The following is a 14,257-nucleotide window of genomic DNA, read 5'->3' as shown; positions in this document are numbered from 1 at the left end:
ACAAGCTCATGATTCAGACTGGGACTGTGTGAAAAGAAATGAGCCGAGCTGTGTTTTGTGGGGCAACCTATTCTCAGGATCTGTGCAGCAGGACCACTATATACAGCCTTTTGGAGGTACAAAAACTACCCCTCCCACCCTGGGAAAAAGGAAAATCTACCTATAGTGGGGTTACATAGTATCCCCCAACCCCAACCCCAATTCATGTCCACTAGGAATCTCAGAATGTGACCTTATTTGGAAATAGGGTCTCTGCAGATCTAATGAAGGTAAGTATCTAGATGACCTTACACTGGATAAGGGAAGGCCAAAGGCAGCAAACATCAACTTGTAAGAGACAGAACGAGGCACACAGAGACGTGTAGAAGAAGCCCATGTGAGCACACAGACAAAGACAGGAGTGATGCGGCCAGAAGCCAAGGAAAACCTGGGCCACCAGAAGCTGGGAGATGCAATGAAGAATTATTTTCTAGAGTCTTTGGGAGGGAACCCGGCCCTGCTGATACCTTGACTTCTCACTTCTGGCCTCCACTTAGTTTGTGGTAATTTGTTACTGCAGCCCTCATGAGCACACCGCCTTTCAGGGAAATAGTGTTATAGTTCCTTTTGGCAATGGCTCCCCAAAATGGTCTGAGGTGATTTTAGGTGGCACTTGAGCAGTGTGTGTCAAATACCACTGACCTCACGGATTGAGACAGTCAGCCCCTTCTGATTATTTCTTCAGGCCCAAATAAATCCAAGACACCTTAGGATGGCAATACCGCCTCTAAGGGCTCTAACGTGCTGATCTCCCTCAACAGAGAGCAGACTTGACCTCTGATGCTTCAGCAGGCATCTGCACTACTTCATTTTTATCATGTTTACAAAACAACATTAGTTTCTGAATGGAAATAGTACTGTAACGTTGCCTTGAAAATAAACATGGCCAGGCGTGGGGGCCCATGCCTGTAATCCCAGCACTTTGGGAGGCCAAGGTGGATGGATCACGAGGTCAGGAGTTCCAGACCAGCCTGGCCAACTTGGTGAAATCTTGTCTCTACTAAAAATACAAAAATTAGCTGGGCGTGGTGACAGGCACCTGTAATCCTAGCTACTCAGGAGGCTAAGGCAGGAGAACTGCTTGAACCTGGGAGGCGGAGGTTGCAGTGAGCTGAGACCACACCATTGCACTCCAGCCTGGGTAACACAGTGAGACTCTGTCCACTCCCCGACAAGCCCCCGCAAAAAAAAAAAAAAAAAAAGAAAATAAGAAAATAAATATATAGGCCAGGCACAGTGGCTCAATTCTATAATCCTAACACTTTGGGAGGCCAAGGTGGGAGGATCACATGAGCTCAGGAGTTCGAGATCAGTCTGAGCAGCATAGTGACATCGTGTCTCTACAAAAATTTTTTTAAAAAATTAGCCACACCCAGGAGCAGTGGCTCACACCTGTAATCCCAGCACTTTGGGAAGATAAGGTGGGTAGATCACTTAATGTCAGGAGTTTGAGACCAGCCTGGCTAACAAGGTGAGACCCTGTCTCTACTAAAAATACAAAAATTAGCCGGGCACGGTGGCACACACCTGTTCTCCTGCCTAGCTACTCTGAAGGCTGAGACAGGAGAATCATTTGAACCTGGGAGGCAGAGGTTGCAGTGAGCCGAGATTGCACCACTGCACTCTAGCCTGGACAACTGAGCGAGACTCTGTCAAAAAAAAGAAAGTAATAAATAAATAAATAATATACATACATATATTTAAAAAGCAAATTGATAGAAAAATATTAAGCACATGATAATACAGGTAGAATGCAGACCCAGCAGGTCAGTTTGGAATCAGAACTTCAGGGAAAGAAACCACCAGCTCCTCTTGTTTTTCTGACTTCCGACTGCTCCCTGCACATCTGGTTTCCAGGCAGATATCCTGCTTCTCACTCTGACTCTCCACAAATGCAGGCTCCTCCAGGAAGCCTGCCCCAATTCTTTTTTTTTTTTTTTAGAGACAGGGTCTTGCTCTGTTACCCAGGCTGGACTGCAGTGGTGCAATTATAACTCACTGCAGCCTCAAACTTCTGGGCTCAAGCGATCCTCCTGCCTCAGCCTTCCAAGTAGGTGGGACCACTGGTACATGCTGCCATCCCCAATCTAGCCTTCTTTTCTGAGGTCAAGCACTGGTTATCTGGATGACACTTCAGGCACTTTATCACATCCATCACCTAACTTGTTTCATGGTCTGTACTGTTAAATACATTCTATTATTTAATCTTGAAAAGTAACATCTGTTGGAAAACAAAAATTCAGTAACAATGATGCATATAAAACTAGAAGTGAAAGATCACCTCCTATTCCCCTACTCCCACTGCTTACAGCAGGGGTCACAAGCAAAGGTTTCTTGGGGCCACACTGCATGACCCGGAAGATAAGCCCTTCTGCTCAGTGTCTCTGAACACTGCTGGACTTAGTGTTAAGAGAGCTTCTGCTTTTCCAAGAGAAGCTAGAAGTTCTGAATTTTATGTAAAATTTCCAGAATTTTATATAGACTGGTAATATTTTAAAATCTAACTTTTTTTTTTTCTTTGAGATGGAGCCTCACTCTGTCACCCAGGCTGGAGTGCGGTGGCTCAATCTCGGCTCACTGCAACCTCCACCTCCTGGGTTCAAGTGATTCTTGTGCCTCAGCCTCCCAAGTAGCTGGGACTACAGGTGTGTGCCACCACGTCCAGCTAATTTTTTGTATTTTTAGTAGAGACAAAGTTTCACCATGTTGGCCAGGCTGGTCTCAAACTCCTGACCTCAGATGATCCACACAATTTGGCCTCTCAAAGTTCTGGGATTACAGGCATGAGCCACCACACCCGGCCAAAATCTAACAATTTTTAATTGTTTTACAGCCAATTCAAATTTTGATTTTTTTTTTTTTTTTTTTTTTTTTGAGGCGGAGTCTCGCTCTGTCGCCCGGACTGGAGTGCAGTGGCCAGATCTCAGCTCACTGCAAGCTCCGCCTCCCGGGTTTACGCCATTCTCCTGCCTCAGCCTCCCAAGTAGCTGGGACTACAGGCGCCCGCCACCTCGCCCGGCTAGTTTTTGTATTTTTAGTAGAGACGGGGTTTCACCGTGTTAGCCAGGATGGTCTGGATCTCCTGACCTCGTGATCCGCCCGTCTCGGCCTCCCAAAGTGCTGGGATTACAGGCTTGAGCCACCGCGCCCGGCCATTTATTTTTTATTTTTTATCTTTTTGTATTTTTGTAGAGACAGAGTTTCACCATGTTGCCCAAGCTGGCCTCGAGCTCCTGGGCTCAGGCGATCCACCCACCTTGGCCTCCCAAAGTGCTGGGATTATAGGCATGAGCCACCATGCCCAGTCTTGATCAAATGATTTTTTTTTTTTTTTTTTTGAGACGGAGTCTTGCTGTGCCGCCCAGGCTGGAGTGCAGTGGCCGGATCTCAGCTCACTGCAAGCTCCGCCTCCCGGGTTCATGCCATTCTCCTGCCTCAGCCTCCCAAGTAGCTGGGACTACAGGCGCCCGCCACCTCGCCCGGCTAGTTTTTTGTTATTTTTTAGTAGAGATAGGGGTTTCACCATGTGAGCCAGGATGGTCTTGATCTCCTGACCTCATGATTCACCCGTCTCGGCCTCCCAAAGTGCTGGGATTACAGGCTTGAGCCACCGCGCCCGGCCAGATCAAATGATTTTTAAATCAGATCAAACAAAATGGGTTAGCGGGCAAAATCTACACATCAGGCTATATCTAGCCCAGGAGTAGAAAAAGGCTCTTCAGTCATGACCCACTCTCGGAGTGGTTAAATGTAACCAAGTCACAGGAAGGCAGAGATCCCACATGGAACGTGCTCCAGTGGGGCCTCCCCAGCACAGGTGTGTCCTATCACTCTTCGGAGTTCAATACACATTTTGAAAATTTATTTAATATATAAAATATTTCATTACTACTATTTATAACAGCTTCAAATTGTGTTTTACGTTAGGCTATAAGGTTTGTCTTGCTAATTTTATACTCTACAGTTTCACAGGTCAAATAATCCTAGGACCTAGGAGCTTCATCAAAGTAGGAAGGGCTCAAATGTGATCAATTTCAGCCACATAATTCTTTACTATTTTGAAATGAATCTTATTTCTCTCCACAAAATCAATTTTGTAGCATACTTGTTAATCTCACCCTACTCAACATGGATGCTCAAGTTGATGTTGAAATTCCAGTTTCAATGAGTACTTGCAACCCAGGATGATATTCATACTCTAATAACCTCTTTAACACAAGGGTATGTATATTAGCAAACTGAGGACGGGGTGGTACGGTGGAGAAAACACTGTATATTCAGGCCAGAGGGTTTGCACACAAGACTCCACTCAGCCACTTTCTTACTAGCTCTGTGACACTGAATACATCCCAATCTCCCTGAGTGTCACCTTTTTCATGTGTAAAAATGCGGTGATGATATTACAATACCCAGACAATCCACCTCACATGACTGTCATGAGGATAATATGAGCCACAATATATGAAGTACTGTGTTTCACAGTACCAGACAAGTATGTTTTATTATCCTCAGTTGTCAGAATGGAATTGGGATCAATAAACAGTATTTAATGTTTAATGCTAATTAGAGAATTTTCCTGCCTAATAAAGTAGGTTAGCCTTGGATTACAAAAATGCAAGTATAATAACAACAACAAAAATATGACATTGGTGCTCCCACGTGCACTTGAAACAGTATGAGACTTATGCTTTTGCAAAAACTCAGCTGTAAAGGCATCAAACTGTATCTAATAAGAAAATTTTTAAATTAATGGGGTATATAATATAATAATATAAATAACTCCACTGATAGCCAAGTAAGTACAAAAAAAAAAGCCAGCATAACCATCAATGTTACTAAAATTAAGAACAACCAAAGGGCAAACCTACCTTCCAATTCGCCAGTTTTTTAAACTCTATAATTTTTATAACTGCTCCCATGAGAATACCTACAAGAGAAAATTTAACATAAATTTAAGATATGAGAAAGATTACTCAAATTTAAGATATGACACAGCCTCAGAGGTCCTGACGACATGTGCCCTAGGTGGTCGGGGCACAGCTTCGTTTTACACATTTAAGGGAGATGTGAGACATCTATCACATGAATTTCTCGCTCACATCGCAGGCAAACACACTAAAATGAAGCACAAAAGTCAGGCTGTGGGGGAGGAAAAGCATTTTAAAGCAAGACCCAAGGATACTCTGACTGGTGAAGATTTATCACCTGTCATTTTTACTATATCCACCCATTTTCAATGTGAAATGGCAGAGTTTACAAGCTAAGTTTGCCATGTACTGTTTATTTCCATCATTTTCAAAAAAGAATCCATGATCACTTTCTCAGACTCAAATAGCAGTTCCATGTTGAATATTTAGTTACAAAAACACAAATGCTGAAAATAACCTAAAGTAAAAGTCCTGTGAAATTCCTGGAAGAAAACAGACCATCTAAGTTCAGGCATGTTTCCATAAAGCTGACAGGCTCATCATTCTCATAAAGCAGCTACCAAAAATAATTCTCAAAGCAGCAGCATGGGCACAATTTATGATTGCCCTGCTACTCCCTAGATAAACGACTCTTAACCCTCTGTTGGTTCACCAGAATCACCACGGGAACTTTTTATAAAATGAAGACGTCCAAGTAGAACTTCAGACCTACTACATCACAATCTCGGGTAGGAGATGACACAAAGCAAGCCTGCAGGCCATTCCATGGATGCTTCAAAATGAAGACTTCCCTCTCCCAGAGAGGAAGGAGCTTTCGCCACAAGAAGATGGAAGCACAGCTTACTGGGTGGGTGTGAGATAATACCAAAACACAGAATTTCAGCAGGAAAAGGATGTGCACTAACACTACCTTAGGGTAGGTAGTTGCAGGTGAAGAGGGGAGATAAGTTCATTTGCACTTTATAAACCTCCATGCTATTTGAATTGATACATAGTATTAAAAAATAATAAAATTATTTTGAAAAAGAGGAAGGACCCCAGACAAAATAAAGCTGAGCTATAAAACGAGTCAATGGGCCGGGCGCGGTGGCTCAAGCCTGTAATCCTAGTACTTTGGGAGGCTGAGACGGGCGGATCACAAGGTCAGGAGATCGAGACCACCCTGGCTAATATGGTGAAACCCCGTCTCTACTAAAGAATACAAAAAACTAGCCGGGTGACGAGGCGGGTGCCTGTAGTCCCAGCTACTTGGGAGGCGGAGGCAGAGCTTGCAGTGAGCTGAGATCCGGCCACCGCACTCCAGCCTGGGCGACAGAGCCAGACTCCGTCTCAAAAAAAAAAAAGTCAATGAATATACATTCCTTTGCCAGGGGGCATGGAGCATAGATTCTAACCCATCTCCTGCTACAGTTCCCCAAGAGCTCCCATGTTCTTATTTTTTCAGGTTGTAATTACATTTTAAGGAGCTTTTACACTTTTGTTAGCCAAATAGTATGTGGATACTATGTAAAATGTCATAAATAAGACAAAAGCCCCTTTAGATCATACCCCACTTCCACCCCCATCTTCATTCTCTCTCTTCCTGGCCCAAGGTAACAATTTTGGAAAGGTTGGGAAATATTACATCAGGCCCTTCTCTATCCTCTTACATATATATATATATATTTAACTGAACAGTAACAGGGTGTGAGAGTGTGTGTGTGTGTGTGTAAGTGTATGCATGGCACACCTGAGTGTTTTTATTTATATAAAATTTATGGTAGTATAATGTATCATCCTACTACTTGCTATTTTGCTTAGCATTAAGTCTTAGAGAGCTGGTCAGGGATTATTATGTACAGATTTGCTTCATTCCTTTTAACAGCTGGGCAGCATAGTATTAAAATGCCACAGAACCAACCAGGCGCGGTGGCTCACCCCTGTAATCCCAGCACAGGAGGCTGAAGCAGGTGGATCGCCTGAGGTTAGGAGTTCAAGACCAGCCTGGTCAACATAGTGAAACCCCCGTCTCTACTAAAAATACAAAAAATTAGCTGGGTGTGTTGGTGGGCACCTGTAATCTCAGCTATTAGGGAGGCTGAGGCAGGAGAATCGCTTGAACCCGGGAGGTGGAGGTTGCAGTGAGCCGAGATGGTGCCATTGCACCCCAGCCTGGGCAACAAGAGCGAAACTCCATCTCAAACAAACAAACAAACGAACAAAAACAACAACAAAAAATGCCACAGAACCAAGCGCAGTGGCACCTGCTTATATCCTAGCTACTCAGGAGGCTGAGGCAGGGGGATTGTTTGAGCCTAGGAGTTCAAGATTGTAATGCACCATGGTTGCACCTGTAAACAGCCACTGCACTCCAGGCTGTGCAAGACCTCATCCCTCTTAAAAAAAAAAAAAAAAGAAGAAGAAGAAAAGAAAAGAAGCCACAAATTGAACAGATATTTCTGACTGGGCACAGTAGCTCACATGTGTAATTCCAGCACTTTGGGAGGCTGAGGAGAGAGGATTACTTGGACCCAGGAGTTCGAGACCAGCCTAAGCATCACAGGAAAACTCCGTCTCTACAAAAAAATTTAAAAATTAGCTAGGAGCCAGGTGTGGTGGCTCACACCTGTAATCCCAGCACTTTAGGTGGCCAAAACAGGTGGATTACCTGAGGTCAGGAGTTCAAGACCAGCTCGGCCAACATGGTGAAACACTGGTCTCTACTTTTGCAAAAACTCAGATGTAAAGGCATCAAGCTGGTCTCTACTAAAAATACAAAAATTAGCTGGGCGTGGTGGCAAGTGCCTGTAATCCCAGCTACTCTGAAGGCTGAGGCAGGAGAGTTGCTTGACCTGAGAGGCGGAGGTTGCAGTGAGCTGAGATTGCACCGTTGCATTCCAGCCTGGGCGACAGAACGAGACTCCGTCTCAAAAAGGAAAAAAAAATAAAAAAATAAAAAAAAATTTAAAAAAATTAGCTAGGTATGGTTGTTCATGCTTGTTAGTCCCAGCTATGTGGGAGGCTGAAGTGGATGCATTGCTTAAGCCTTGGAGGTGGAACCTACAGTGAGCCGTGATTGTGCCACTACATTCCAGCCTGGGTAACACAGTGAGACCTTGTCTTAAAAAAAGAAAAAAGAAAAAAGAAAAAACTTAGCCAGATGTGGTGGTAGGCAACTGTAGTCCTATTCAGGTAGCTGAGACGGGAAGACTGCTTGAGCCCAGGGGGTGGAGGCTGCAGTGAGCTATAATGATACCAATGTACTCCAGCCTGGGTGACAGAGCAAGACTCTGGCTCTAAAAATTTTTTTTTAAAATTTTTAATTAAAAATAAATTGAGGCCGGGTGCGGTGGCTCACGCCTGTAATCCCAACACTTTGGGAGGCCGAGGCGGGCGGATCACCTGAGTTCAGGAGTTCGAGACCAGCCTGGGCAACATGGTGAAATACCGTCTTTACTAAAAAAATATAAAAATTAGCTGGGCGTGGTGGCGGGCACCTCTAATCCCAGCTACTCAGGAGGCTGAGGCAGGAGAATCGCTTGAACCCGAGAGGCAGAGGTTGCAGTGAGCTGGGATCATGCCACTGCACTCCAGCCTGGTGGACAGAGTAAGACTCCATCTCAAAATATCAAACAAAATAAAATAAAAATAAAAATACACATAAATAAATTGAATAGATATTTCGGAAAAGAAGATGTACAAATGGCTGAGAAACATATGAAAAGATGTTCAACATCATAAATCATTAGGGAAATGCAAATAAAAACTACAATGAGATACCACTCCACACCCACTAGGATGGTTATGTAAACCAGAGTATCTGAGACAAGTCTCAGTCAAGTTTGGAAGTTTATTTTGCCAATGTTAAGGATGCCCACCCATGACACATGCCGGACGTAGCGGCAGGTACCTGTAATCCTAGCTACTCAGGAGGCTGAGGCAGGAGAATCACTTGAACCCGGGAGGCGGAGGTTGCAGTGAGCTGAGATTGTAGCACTGCATTCCAGCCTGGGCCATAGAGCAAGACTCCATCTCAAAAAAAAAAAAAAGGTGAATTGTGTGGTATGTGAAGCACATCTCAATAAAGCTGTTGCCAAACAAAAAGTACCACAGATTGTATGATTCTATTTCTTTATATGAAATGTCCAGGACAGGCAAATTCAGAGACAGAAAGTAGATTGGTGGTTTCCAGGGGATGGGAGAAGGGAGAAGGGAGAAATGGGGAGTGACTGCTAATGGGTATGAGTTTCTTTTTGGGGTAATGAAAATGTTCTGGAATTATTTAGAGGTGATAGTAGTACAACTCTGTGAATATACTAAAAAACTCTGAATTATGCACTATAAGATGGTGAAATTTATCATATGTGAATTATATTGCACTTAAAAAAAAAAACAACCTTTTTAACCATTCCCCCACTGATGGGTGTGCCTCCAACTGTTTGCTATTAATAGTGGTGCTGCATTGAACATGCTTGTACATGCCACTTTGTGTTGAGTATCTCCCTGTGGAAGACATTCACACACAAAAAAAACAAGACTATTTCCCTAGGGCAGATCCAGAGAGTACAAATGGCAGGTTTACAAAGCATGAGCATTTTTAACTCTGAAAATGTTGCCAAATTATCCTCCAAAGTGGTTTTACTGAATTACGCTTCCATAAGAAAGTGTCCCACATCTTCAGTCACACTGGATAATCATCAGATGTTAATATTTCTGCCAACATGGTGGGCAATACATTGTACTTTAATGTTTCAATTTGTATTTGCATTCAATTTGCATTCAGCAATTATCCTGATTACTAGGGAAGTTAAACCTCTTTCCATGGTTTCAGGCTTCATTTTTAAAGCTTAGTGTTTTTCTGCTTTACTAAAACCTCAGCTTTCTTTTTCCCTTCTAAACGTATACCAAATCTTAATGCCATGATTACCTTGTTTATAACCACACATGAAGCAGTTACATTTGAAAATCAGTAATTATTCTATTGCCCAAGCCTGTGTCTTATTATTTATGATGTGCTAGGAAGTTTTGTCAAATACGATGTGATATTATTATTGTTGTTATTAAATAATCCTTTGTGCAGCATTAAATTGGCAAACTACTACTTTACCTCTTGAGATTGAGGTTCAAAGGTAGGTCAAATCAAACTACTCAACAGAGAAAATGAATGTATATCACACAAGTCATCACCAGATATTATACATATAGTATATATACAGTGTATATATAGAACATGTATATATATAGTGTGTGTGTGTGTATATATATATATATAGAGAGAGAGAGAAGCTAATATTACAAGGGTGCGCCACCACGCCCGGCTAATTTTTGTATTTTTAGTAGAGACGGGGTTTCACCACATTGGCCAAGCCAGTCTTGAACTCCCAACCTCAGGTGATCCGCCTGCCTCAGCCTCCCAAAGTGCTGGGATTATAGGCATGAGCCACTGCATCCAGCCAATATTTAAAAATATTCACAAAAATATAGAAATTCTAAAAGAGTGAGGTTAAAAATAAATAGAAACACAAGTTTTAACATTTTCCTTTGCTCCCAGTTGATCTTTGTGCATACACCTAATTAATGACACCCCTCAATTCATTCAGAGGATCAGGAGCAATTAATGATTATTTGTTGAGCTTCTTTCAGGATTTGTCACTTTGAATTACTTCTAATCCTCAAAAGAACATTGTAGGAAAGCTCAGAGAGTTTAAATAGCTTTTCTGAGAGCTTAGAGCCACCAAAGATGCTGGCCCGCTGGCTCGGGTGCATCCTACCACCTCATCATGCTAAAGACACAGGTGACTGCACTATTGCAGGCTGCCTACACTACTACAATGAACTGCCAATGCTCACTCGCTCACTCCCAGAGTGCACTGCAGGGCTACCATTATGACTGTAAAACATAAATATTCCTGGTCAGTAAGGTTACATGAAAAATGTTTCAAATGTATTAATTTTTTTTGTTACCAAGAAATGTTTTATTTTTCTTGCAGTAGTTTTGTTAATTGTGCAAAATCATGCTTTGTTTTTGCCATTTACACATCATCACACAATCCTGTTCTGAAAGACAAGTGTTCATTAAAAACAAAGCAAAAATAAAAATTCACAACCCTATTACCTAGATTTGTCATTTAAAGGTTTAAAGGAAAAAAAAAGGGAGGTGCTTTCTTACAAGCTTTTTCACAAGTGTCACATTTTCTGCTTAAAAGGGAAGGATTGGCTGGGCACGGTGGCTCATACCTGTAATCCCAGCACTTTGGGAGGCCGAGGCAGGTGGATCACAAGGTCAGGAGTTCGAGACCAGCCTGGCCAACATGAGTGAAACCCCGTTTCTGCTAAAAATACAAAAATCAGCCGAGTGTGGTGGCATGTGCTTGTGGTCCCAGCTACTTGGGAGGCTGAGGTGGGAGAATCGCTTAGACCCAGAGGGGAAGGTTGCAGTGAGCTGAGACCACACCACTGCACTCCAGCCTGGGTGACACAGTGAGACTGTGTCTCCAAAAAAAGGGGAAGGATTTCAAAACAAAGGTGAAATAGCTTAACAAATATTTATAAAAAGGAACTTTACAGAATTGTCAACAATATTAAGACAACACTGACTAACCGGTTACACTACCACATCTTTCTCCACCCCCACCCTCAGAATATGTCCTGCCAGGACTAGAACAGGCTTTGTGTTCAAACATAAATGTTTCAAAATCTCAGTGAAATGACCTGTGCTAAAAACCTGACAGGCATCTTCCCTGCCCTCACACCTCATCTTCTGCAATTCTCTAACCCAGGTTCTAAACTGTTAAAGGGTCAAAGCCGTGAGTGGGGAGAGGGGAGAGATCCTGCCCCAGTGTGGCTGTCGTACGATTATATATTCCACCATAAGTGCTGGCCTTCTGCAAATTATGATTTTGGAAAATCCAACCCAGGCAGAGGGATACGAAATTGACATCCCTTGGGTGACTTCCTGTTCTTATGCAACATCCTAAGCACCCTCTGGTCCCCTATCCAAGGAGAAATGCTAGGGCCTCGAGGATGTCCCAGACCCACCTCAGAGGGTCAGTCAGTTCATGTAGGTCAGGCCCAGTTCTCTTCCCCTCCGACAGACCCTGGGTCCGGAAAGCACCAAAGACCATGATGCTGCTGGAGTAAAGACACTCATTTCCGTATCAAGAGCTGAGCCTAAAAAATGCGCGTTGTTGGTCAGGCTGGGTCTGAGCCAAAAAAGGGACAGACAGAAAGAAAGAGATTAGAGGGCTGGGGCAGGGGGTCCGACGGTTTAGTGTATGTAGGCTTGGGACACGGCGGACATATTGTCAGACTGGTCCAGTGCCTTGGCTCTTTTGTACACCTTGTTGGCTGCAGCTGCCACGGGAGTCAGATGGCTGACCGCGTTGCCCAGTGCAATGGCTAAGCAGAGATCCTTCTGCATGTATTTCAGGTAGAAATCAGGCTTAAAGTTTCCTTGCAGGATATTTTGGCACTTCTGGTCTAGCAAGATGCTGGCCAACTGTCCCTGATTGAGGATGTCCAAGAGTGTCTGCTGGGACTGATCTGTCACCTGGGCCAGGGTCAGCACCTCAGTGATCATGCCCATGAAGCTCCCTTGGACCATGCTCATGATCAGCATCATCTTGGCTGCGTTGCCAACTTCACCTAGGAAAAAGGAGGTCTTCCCTATTGCCTGGATACAGCTGCTGCAGTCCTCATATAGGCCTCTGTCTCCAGCTGCTAAGATCACCAACATCCCCTGATTAGAAAGCTGCTGATTCCCTGAGATGGAGGCTTCTGGAAAGCGCCCCCGCTCCCTGACCTGGACGCAATCACCTGGGCCAGCTCAGTGGCTATGTCAGCGTCCACTGTTGACATGTCCACGTAGCACTTTCCAGGGTGGATCCCTTGCAGCTTATCACTGGGGCCCAGCACCAGGTCCTTGGCCTTGGGATCCAACACATGGGCGAAAGTGGTGTCACAGGTTGAGAGGACTTCAGCAGGGGTTCTTCCCAAGCAGGCCCCCTCCTAGATGAACAAATCACATTTCTTGGCAGTGCGGTTCCAGTCACCGTGTGACCCATTTTTAGCAAGCTGGAGACGATGCCACTTCCCATGAGACCAGAGCCCCCAAATCCTATCTTTTTGTTGTGATGCTGCCATTCACAGCCCTGCTGTCAGCTGCCCGGATGGAGGTGGAACCAGTTTCCTCTTTACATATTTTCAACTTCTTTGTGATTGCCTGGTAACAGACAGAGATGGCTTCTGTTTGGCTTAGCAGGAAATGATGGAAATGAGGATCTGCATCTTTAACAGGCTCACTTCTGGTCGGCTCCATTTAAATGAGGCCATTGGTCCGGCCATCATCCACTTCAAGGTACTGGACTTCGGGATGGTGACATTCTTCTAATCCTTTGGTGGCTAACCCCACTTCTAGGGATTTTGCTCTTGGGTTCTTTTCAGAGGGGATTTGGAGCCTCTCTCTGAAGAGCCCGAAGACACCCTCTTTTTTCCTTCTCCCATGATCTTTTTCACTTTCCCTTCAGACAGGCTAAGTTTGCACTTCTTATCACCTGAGTTGGGCCTACTTCTCTCCTCACTGGAATTAAGCCGATTCTTGTCATCAGCAGAATTGTGGGATGACGTCTGATCTTTCCCTTTGGGCTCTCCTGAGAAACTCTTTGGCGGCATCCACTGCTTGCTGGAATCGTTTACCCTTGTTAATCTTTATCATTTCCTCTTTATGAGCATGATATGGCTTTAGCTGTTTCACTTTAATCCAGGCATGATCTTATGTTCCAAAAAAATTTCACAAAGAAGCATTTCTTTCCATGAGGTTCCCTTTTTTTTTTTTGAGATGGACTCTCACTCTGTCTCCCAGGCTGGAGTGCAATGGCGCGATCTTGGCTCACCGCAAGCTCCACCTCCTGGGTTCATGCCATTCTCCTGCCTCAGCCTCCTGAGTAGCTGGGACTACGGGTGCCCGCCACCACGCACGGCTCATTTTTTGTATTTTTAGTAGAGATGGGGTTTCACCGTGTTAGCCAGGATGGTCTCAATTTACTGATCTCATGATCCGCCGACCTCAGCCTCCCAAAGTGCTGGGATTACAGGCGTGAGCCACTGCACCTGGCCCCATGAGGTTTCTTCAAGTCCCTCAGGTGAATTAACGATCTTTCCTGGTGAAGGAAGATACCAGCCAAGTTTCCCCCACATCAAGTTGCTGAACAGCAAACTCACAGCCCCCATCTTACTACCCAACCATGCCCGACGCATGGGCCACCAAAAACATCCTCAAATGTATTAATAATCAGGTTACAAAATGTAGAATC

The 14,257-nt window shown here is 44.2% G+C and overlaps 1 protein-coding gene and 1 pseudogene across 5 annotated transcripts in view; both read right to left on the bottom strand.

The window, feature by feature from the left end:
• SLC9A8 (solute carrier family 9 member A8) overlaps nt 1–14,257 on the bottom strand; it is an 80,343-nt gene that overhangs the window by 49,937 nt on the left and 16,149 nt on the right. For 4 of the 5 annotated variants that reach the window (XM_030914017.1, XM_030914019.1, XM_030914016.1 and 1 more), the window contains exon 4: nt 4,908–4,966. In XM_030914017.1, coding sequence (XP_030769877.1) covers nt 4,908–4,966 — 59 coding nt within the window. Of the gene's footprint in view, nt 1–4,907; nt 4,967–11,984; nt 12,005–14,257 lie in introns of those variants that run through there. The other variant, XM_030914020.1, reaches the window with a different exon arrangement.
• LOC104678527 lies at nt 12,000–13,807 on the bottom strand (annotated as a pseudogene).

This window comes from Rhinopithecus roxellana, chromosome 13 (genome assembly GCF_007565055.1).
Source record: "Rhinopithecus roxellana isolate Shanxi Qingling chromosome 13, ASM756505v1, whole genome shotgun sequence".
Taxonomy (NCBI): domain Eukaryota; kingdom Metazoa; phylum Chordata; class Mammalia; order Primates; family Cercopithecidae; genus Rhinopithecus; species Rhinopithecus roxellana.
Note: the sequence above shows the minus strand (reverse complement) of the source record. Positions and strands in the feature narration are given on the sequence as shown.